Source organism: Puntigrus tetrazona, chromosome 4, assembly GCF_018831695.1.
Source record: "Puntigrus tetrazona isolate hp1 chromosome 4, ASM1883169v1, whole genome shotgun sequence".
Lineage (NCBI taxonomy): Eukaryota > Metazoa > Chordata > Actinopteri > Cypriniformes > Cyprinidae > Puntigrus > Puntigrus tetrazona.
This window is the reverse complement of record NC_056702.1, coordinates 7,153,285-7,162,707: the sequence shown is the minus strand read 5'-3', so window position 1 is coordinate 7,162,707 and position 9,423 is coordinate 7,153,285. Positions and strand designations below refer to the sequence as shown.

Below are 9,423 nucleotides of genomic sequence, written 5' to 3'. Positions count from 1 at the left end.
TAGTGGTTATGAAGCAAACTTTCATTTCCTTTTCAAGCCTAAATGGGAACTTCAAAGCACTTCAAAAAAAAAGTCATCATGATTCATACGTCGAGTAGCGTTTCTACCCATTAACACAAAAAGATGGACGAATGCACGGTGTGGTCCATAAATGTACAGAAATAGCATCAGTGCATTTTGAAGCCTTTTATGAGAACGTTCCAAAAAACCGCTTGGGACAGTTTCTTAGAAATATCTGGCTAATTAATCAATGTTGCTTCCTGACCTCTTGAGAACTGCACATGTCCGCTTCATAATAGCTCAACCTCCAGAATCAGAAAATGATGAATACTACAATGAAGTGGGTATGACAGTGTGGTAAACTTGTGTTCTATAAACCTTTTTATGAAAAGTATGGCAAAAGCAGATGTGGATATTGAATTACATTGTGTTAATAAAATATATACTATATTTACTATGTTTTTTTTATGATGCTGCATTGCATTTTCCTCCATGCATATTGGAGCTGCTGTTTATTTATTTTTTGCAGATTTTTATTTTTATTTTTTACAGTACTTTAGGCATGACTGCATTATAAATTCAGTTTCAAATGATTCATTTGTTTTTGTTTTGCTTTTTACTTTTGACATATATTTTTAGTTACCACCGGTACTTTAACATGAAAAAAAGACACGTTAATATGATGGAATTTTAATATTTGTGAATTAAAATGTTTTATCTTCATTATCTTCGTCTGGCAAACGTTGTCAAAATATTAAAAAAACGTCCGTATTGCTCATCAGACAAGCATGGCCTTTTTCTGACGTTTCCAGCACCCAGAAAGGTTGTGGGTGGATGTGGCAGCATAGCTTTCTGCACACAGTTCAGATTTATTTGGAAACATTGCATTTGCGACGACGACGACGGCGCTGGTGGGCCGCACGCACTCAGCAGCTGCGTCCGTGTTTGTTCAGATGGGTCACATACGGAGCTGGCGGGCCGCATGCATGCAGCTGATCTGGCAGGCCGCGTATGTGAGCCGGCCGCAGGGCGCTCCTCCGAAGTGTTCGGGGGGGGGGGACCAATGTATTTTAGCAAAGCAGTTAGTTAATGTGGCATGACACGGGCGGCAGAGGTCTTCACGTTTGGCTGCATGTTCGTGTAGTGTGCGGCATGCTACTGAATCACGCTAATGTTGTGGCAGCGACGAGGCTCACCTTTGACCGCTCACACTGGCTCACATGGCTCATCGCGGCGGCGTACAGTCGACTGATGTAAACAAACACGGACAGGACAATGTAAGAGAGAGCGTTTGTAATGGCTGGGCGTTCGTTACCGAGTTGTGGACGTAGCGGGACGATTTTCAGATGAGCAATCGTTGCTGAGCGTATGTGCATGTGAGTCATTTTGGGCTTCGTGTCCCTAGTTATGCTGTTGTTTTTTATTCTCTTTATTTACTTTTTCCAGCGACATGGATATTACGTAAACTACTGTATATGCTTTGCTACTGAGAGTTATGCAAACTACTGTGGGCATATGGTTTGCTACTCAATTATTTTGATGGAAATGAATGAATGAGTAAACAAAAACGGAGAGATTTTTGGTGACATTTCATAGTTTTTGTTCCAGCTGTATTACACCTTGCACTTTTTTTTAAAGTTAAGAATTCAATAATGAAATTTTTATATAAGAATGCACTTCATAAAAACACATAATAATTAAAAAAAAAAATTCAAATTAATTATCTATGAAATATTGAATATTTAAAATATATTATACTTATTAAATACTAAAATGCAGTTTTTTTTGTCATTTACTCACAACAGTTTTATATTTATTATTTTGCGTGTGTGTGTGTGTGTTAGTACAAAATCTATACATTTTTGCATACTTTAAAAAGTATTTTTATACTTGTTTAAAATGATAAGATAAATATACAGATAAATAAACAGTTATATATCTAGGAAACTGTGTGTCTGTGTTTGCTCCACTAGATGTCAGCATTTCTATGTCTATTTTTTGTTGCTTATCAAGCTTCAAACAAGCAAAATAATTTCCCCTTACATTTCCCTTTCTATCTATTAGATTTTTATTTTATTTTTCGGTCTTAAATCATGTTATGGTTGATTTTGTACGCTCAGAACGTTTTAGGACTTGCTGCGGTGCATAGCAATGCCTGCATTTAACTACTTTGACCTCTTTCGCTGTGCTCTTTACATTGTAAAAGTCATTAGCAGTCACAGTGTCCGAGGTACGAGCGCCGAGCTTCAGAAGATGAGAAATACTCCACCCTGCGATGCCAGGACGACGCTCCATCCGCTGTAATTGTACTCGTGCATCAGATAAGTGTTTTCAAGCTGCACTTTCTGAGCCGCGTGTGCCTCTCGCAGGTTTAGAGAGTCTCTTTCTTTAGTGAAGTGGAGACGGCAGCGAGTGGTGGTTTGGGTGAAGAGTAGTCGTGTTGGATCTGCAGTCATTTTTGAGTGGCTGCTTAAGTTAGGTGGCTTTGTGCTGGCTGATTAAAAACAGACAGCAAATCTGTCAAGCTCTCAGCAACAGCAATAGAGGAGTTTCTGTATTTTACTCATTCTTTTTATGTTGTGTAGATAGTACTGCAGTACTAGATGAGTGCATGTGCTCTGTTGGTCTTTTATCTTTTGAATGTTTTTTTTTTCCGCTGTTCTACTACTTGATGTGTTTTTGTGCGCTGGAAGCGTCTTGTCACCAAGGCCATTTCAAATTCATCTGGGGAAAAAAACTAACAAAATCCCCCACACAATCAGCCTAAGGTGGTCTTAGCTGGTTTGAGTTTGTTTGAGATGGACTAAGCTGGTCTGCTATTGCCGGCCTTACCTGGTTTTAATCGGTTTTAGATGGTTTAAGCTGCTGTGTGTGTGTGTATGTGTGTATATATATATATATATATATATATATATATATATATATATATATATATATATGTGTGTATATGTATGTATATGTGTATATATATATGTGTGTGTGTGTATATATGTATATATATATATATATGTATATATATATATATGTGTGTGTGTATATATATGTATGTATATGTATATATGTATATGTATATGTGTGTGTGTATATATATGTATGTATGTATATATATATATATATATATATATATATATATATATATATATATATATATATATATATATATATATATATGTGTGTGTGTGTGTGTGTGTATATGTATATGTATATGTATATATATATAATATGTATATGTGTTTGTGTGTGTGTGTGTGTGTAAATAAACATGTCCTGCCTCACATAATGGAATGAAGTCCTGAGTGGTTTATGTTCTCTCTAGTTAAGAGAATGATCACAGCACTCACGCCGCCGTCCCCGACTGCTTTTATTGAAGGCCGCAAAAATTGCCAAGCAGGCAGTCTGTTGTCTGAAACACTTGTTGTGGAGCAGTGACTGAACTGATACGGAGGACAGCTCACTTGTTAAGCTGCTTTCTGTCTAACGGACGCCTCCAGCCTTCATTGTGGAGACTGAAAGGCGAGCGAAGACATCCGTCGGTTTCTCCGTCCTCTGGTTTATATGCATTTAGATGAACATATCGCTGCGGTGGTCTAACACACAATAAGTGACGGCAGGATCCTGTAATCAGATTTATAGGTCTCCCGACCAAATGATTCATTAATAATGCATGAGCTATGGCGGCATATGTTGCACGCAAACTCCCTTTTTAAATGAAATGTGCTGGGTAACACGTCTCACCCAGAGCAGACAGCCAGCCATTTTAACCCAGCGCTACATGTATCTAAACTGCGCGTTGGAGGCACGATCTGTTTGATTGGTCGAGCAATTATTAATTCTGCCTCTCATGACCTCCTCCTTTGACCCTTTTCCGTATGCAAATGCACCGCAGATGCCATGGCAACGTGTCTTAGTTATTTGAGCGCCATAATTCTGGATATCCAAGCAACTAAATATTGTGCACGAGCCCTTAACGTGTTCACCTTCGTCGGTTTTCTTTAGTTGGGCTATTTTAGGTCATTAACGCGTCGGGAAAGAGTTCAGTTGTCACAGAAGCACGTGTTTAAATAGTGTGGAATCATTATAAAACTGAAGTCGTTTCAATTTTTGTAATTTTTTATCAATTCGCCTAAAATAGCTGGAAGCCATTATTATATATTATTATTACAAATGCATGGTTGTTTTAATACTACTATGATTTATTGTCGTATTCAGAAATTTCTTTCTTTTTTTGCGAATAGGTTTGTCGTTTAATGCACTTCGTTAATGAATCGGAGGTCTCGCGCATTCAAATGAAATAAAGAAAAAAGGTGGATAATTCACACATTTTAGACAAAAAATGGCTTTATTGCTTTTAATCGAAATGTAAACACTTCGCAAAATAGACATTTAAAGTCGACACGCTGAAAATTGACGAATGCCAGGTTATTTAATCTATCGGAGCAAGCATATAATGTCAACGTGTTTAATAAAAGCTGTTGTTGTGGTATTGTACGCGTGCCGTGTTTATCTGAAAACTTCCAATTGTATGTGCATTTTTATATGATAATCACGTTATGACCAGCAGGTGGCAGGATTTTCGAGCTGCAGGTGCAGGTCTCTCTCTGTCTCTCTCTCTCTCTCTCTCTCTCTCTCTCTCTCTCTCTCTCTCTCTCTCTCTCTCTCTCTCTCTCTCTCTCTCTCTCTCTCCCCTCCTCTCTCTCTCTCTCTCTCTCTCTCTCTCTCTCTCTCTCTCTCTCTCTCTCTCTCTCTCTCTCTCTCTCTCTCTCTCTCTCTCTCTCTCTCTCTCTCTCTCTCTCAGACGCACCTGCATCTCTCCACTGACCGTTCATTCAGGAGAGTACACGGCGTGTCCAGAAGCCGAATTCTCGCCCGATGGAGTTTTCGTCCTCTCTTTACATGCCCGTGTTCATTCGCTAAAGTTTTGGCCAAGTGTAATGAAGATCTGAGGATGCGTTTACTGGAGAGGTATCACTGACGCGCATCTCGCTCAGTATCCAGCAGAACACCAGCATGACGGAATAGGCGTTTCTCTCAGCTCCTTCACAATGGGATTATTCAAACTTTATTTTGCGCTTTCCGCTCTCGGACTTTTCCGCGGTAAGCTTGCATTTTTTTGCCAGGCGTCTTATTTCTGCTGAATTTTGGCAACGGGATGGGCTCTTATGTGGTTATGGTTACGATCATATTTTGCATAGTGGTGGTTACACCTATGTTCATCATGTTTGAGCGAGCGAGATTTTCAGATGTGAAATTCTAGGTATCAGTATGTAAATAGTCTATATATCTGTGTTCCGGTTTATTTTAAATGGGTGTATTTAAAAGGCTAAAAATGCAATTGTGGATACCTGTTAACTGTGAGTTAGCTTACCACAAATGTAAAAAAAGTTATGCATGTTATACTGTAAAATACTTTAAAAATGTCGTTTGAAATTAGTATATTGATTATAATGTATTCAAGGATGCATATTTTAATGCATATTAAAATATGTATTATGCATAAAATGTATTTCTTCCGTAAAAAAAAAAAAAAAAAGTAATTGTTGTATTTAAGTTTCTTATTTTAAATGATCAGTTATATAAATAATTTTGATCTATAGTAAAAATACAATTCATTTAGCTTTGTCTGATGGTGTAAGTAAAACTAAGCTCTAAGCAATCGACAACTCTAGTCAACTCTGTTTGTAAATGATTCCTTATGTTTATTGTCTTTAGTTTCAGGTTTGGGGGTTGATCCAGCTTTACACGTGGATATCTTCCATGAGTTTGATCTTGTGAGGTCAAGTGCCGGAGTCTCCCAGGTCCAGGGTTTCCACAATGAGAGCAGAGCATATCTGTTTGAAGGTGTGTGTAATTTAACAAGTCCATCGAGCTGGCTTTTGTTTTCGTATCGGAGTGCGACTGACATCACAGCGGCTTTTCGGAAAAACGCATTCGCTGTGAGCTTCATCAATTTAGAGAAATTGGAATCCATTGTCAACATCTGGTGAGAGGAAACAGCCAAGCAGACAGCTGGTTTAGAGCGGCATAATTCCAGATCCCACTTAATCTCTCATGAAAAATGGATCAACCCAACAGTGAAGCATCAATCCCAGGAGTAAATAGGCTCCTGTGTTGAGCAGCAAGTTCTTGCCCATCAAAGAATTGTCATCCCATTCAGGAGATGTAGTTAATGAGGACAGCGAGTAGAGAAGGGAATAACATCTGGCTCCGTGGCTCACTCTGAATGCCAGGATGATGCTGTTTATGGCTCTAGAGTTGCAGTATGATAAATAGAAGCAGTTTCCGAAGAAGTCGGTTTCTAGGGCTTTTAAAATGAACTTTTCTGTGTCACCGATTCCTTTTTTCTCTCTTCCGCGGTACTCTTTCTAAAATTATTCCGATGAGAACTTACCATCCAAAGAATTCAGCTAGGGTTCGAAATCAGATTTCTGAAATCACGTTCAGTTATTGACTGCTGGCCACTGTTCAGTTTTATTCGGTTCTGTTCTGTTCTATTTGTGTATTCTGTACCATTGCGCACTGCATATTTTATTCTGTTTTATTTCTGACCTACTGTATTCCCCATTCCTTGAGTAGTCTGCCGATTCTGTATTCTGTTCTATTCTTTTCTATGCGCGTTCTCCGTCTTTCACTCTATTCTATTGTTTCTGTTCTTCGATGTGTTCTATTCCATTCCGCTCTGCTTATTTGGAGGGCCGTTGCAGCGGATCTGTCTATCGCATCGGCGTCCCTCTGGTGATTTATAGCCGGTTGTTTATCCAGATTGACATCCCGCTTTGAGCAGTTTGGGGTTAAGTGTCTTGCTCAAGGGCACGATGGTGATAGCCACTCTCTGCATTCTGGCTCAACTGCTCTCGAACACCTTAGGACAAATCCACCAACCATTTGGTTACTTAAGCACTGCTGTATGCTGTCACCACTTCCGTGACTTATGATGATGACCGATTTTTTTACGCGCGCAATAACGCACTAGGTTTGCAGTTATCCGGCATCTGTGTCATCACTTCTGTTCCGCACTGCAGTATGAATGGTGTATGAGACACTGCTGCTCTGGGGAGCGTATTCATACTGTATACATTGTGCGTGTGCCACCGTACGCACACACACATTGCATTAGACTTAGGAAGTCGTACATTGTATGGTAGTAAAAACAAAGTCTGATAAAGAGTTCATGATGAGAAGAATCGTTTGGTATCTGTTGAGGCAATAGTCTTGTTCTAATTTGGGAAGATGACACCTCCTCAGTATTGATTGGCGCTCCAGTAAATGCCAGCGGGATCGCGGCATTGGGATCTAACAGACAGGCTTCGAGACAAGGTCATAAATGCGCAGAATGCAGATGAGAGACCTATCAATGTCCGTCAATGACATCCGTGCTGTGCTGTTTATACAGGAGAGGAAAGGAGAAAAGAGAAGAGGGGAGGAGGAGGAGGAGGAGGAGGAGGAGATATTAAAGATAATTCAAGGCTAAACATGTTATAGTGCCACTGTAGCCAGACATTGTGCTGCTGAGTAAGTGCAGGTGGGCGGTAAGAACGAAATCGACTAAATCTTGCTATGAGTAATTTTCTATCACAGTTACGTATTTCTCACAGTACGCTCGCAGAAAAAAAGCACAGACCTGTCACTGAGGAAGTACCCCGAAAGGTACTAATCTGTACTTGTAAAGTGCTAAAACGGTGCTGATATGTACCATTTATAGGTAAATGATGTTCAGAGTTGTACATTTTTAGCTTTTGTACCTTTTGTACTCCGAAGACAGCCTCGCGTCTTCTTTTCTGGGAGTGTGGTCATATTCGTGGGAATTCAGCAAAAATTGTTACAATTTTAGGTAAAACACACACACACACACACACACACACACACACATATATATATATATATATATATATATGTATATGTGTATATATATTAGTAGAATCATTGAAAAGAATGATGACAATCTTTTCAATTAATCTGATTCAGTTCACAAATCTTGAATGATTCATTCATGAATTAAACTGATCAGGTACTCTGACTGAATCAGTTACAACCCACTGGATTTGAAAATGATCAGTAACTAATGACTTTAATTTTGGTCACATGAGATGTAGTAAATATGTAGTCACATTGCTTTCAAAATGTCTCCTTTTATTTCCTACAGAACATTTTTCGGATAAACTATTCCTTTAAATACTTTTATTAAGATTACTTTGTTATTTCCTCTTAAAATTTGAATCTGATGGACACCAATGCAAAAATAACCTACGGCTAAATCTCTAAGCGCCCTGGAACATGATGTGAAACATAATGTAACAGTCTGTAAGTCTGAGTGCGACCGCGTTTCGCTGAATAACTCGTTCTGACCGAATGATTAAATGAGCAAATGGATGGAGCGGTGCGGAAGCAAACAATAAGAGAAAAAAGTTTGGCACAGTCGTACCTCTTCTGCCAGACCTGGTGCTGACTGGATCTTTTAAGTGCCAGGATCAGATTCCTGCTCATTCATCAGCTATTTGAGCATGCAGCGGCCAAGAGGGACGTCAGCTAAGTGTTTCTCCTGTGCACTGATGCCGTCTGGACCAGACAAATCCTTGACGTCGCTCGTATCCTTCATCCCCGCGTCCATGTCTCGACTTCGTGTCTGCAGTACCGTGACATTTTTTTTGCAAATGCTTAAAGGGATAGTTCGCTCATAAATGACTTACTTACCCTTATGCCATTTCAAACCTAACTACCTTTCTTATTGAAAACACAAATGGAGATGATTAGAAAATGAAATTAACACGGGTGTAATTAAATTATAGACTTTACATTTTTGGGGGGTGAACTATCCCTTTAAGTCTCTGCAAAGAAAAAAAATTTAAAAATAATATATGCATCTGTGGCATTTCGACCAATCAAACCACTTCTTTGAGGCACTAAATAATGGACCTGTGTCTTCTGATTAATGCGATGTTAACTTGAGGAGAGACACTTGTTCGTTTTGTCATTATAATAGGCCTTGAATAATTCATCAGTTGTAAATGAGGTTTTTTTTTTTTACATTGGCTTTAAATTTTCATTAAGGTACGTTAGGACACACTTTTAAGCGCTTGCATTATAAGTAGCCTGACTCGTGATCAATTTAAGTGCTTTTTTTACATGTAATTGCTCATATTATTGGTGCCACCGATACTCAGCATCATTAGGAAAACTCACCAGCAATCTTCTTAAAGCTTTTTCATTTAAATTCTGCCAGAGCAGCGTCACCCGAGTTACATAATTTGCATCACACTGTGTTTCTTGCTCCCAGGAGCCCAGTTCTCGTTTATCGTTATTGAAGTTATTGGTTCTCTTGAGGCGTAGCAGGGCTGTGGTGTTTGATAACTCGGAGCGATTGATTACAGATTCAGATTACTGATTACCTCCTTTCTCAGTGGTGATTGTGTCCTCGGGAAATTAAAT

The 9,423-nt window shown here is 39.0% G+C and overlaps 1 protein-coding gene across 1 annotated transcript in view; it reads left to right on the top strand.

The window, feature by feature from the left end:
* The first annotated feature begins 4,793 nt into the window (after positions 1 to 4,793).
* Positions 4,794 to 9,423, top strand: part of nell2b (neural EGFL like 2b) — a 38,045-nt gene continuing 33,415 nt past the window's right edge. Inside the window, exons 1-2 of the mRNA XM_043237904.1 lie at positions 4,794 to 5,094; positions 5,710 to 5,838. Coding sequence (XP_043093839.1) covers positions 5,043 to 5,094; positions 5,710 to 5,838 — 181 coding nt within the window. The 5' untranslated portion in view covers positions 4,794 to 5,042. The remainder of the gene's footprint in view (positions 5,095 to 5,709; positions 5,839 to 9,423) is intronic.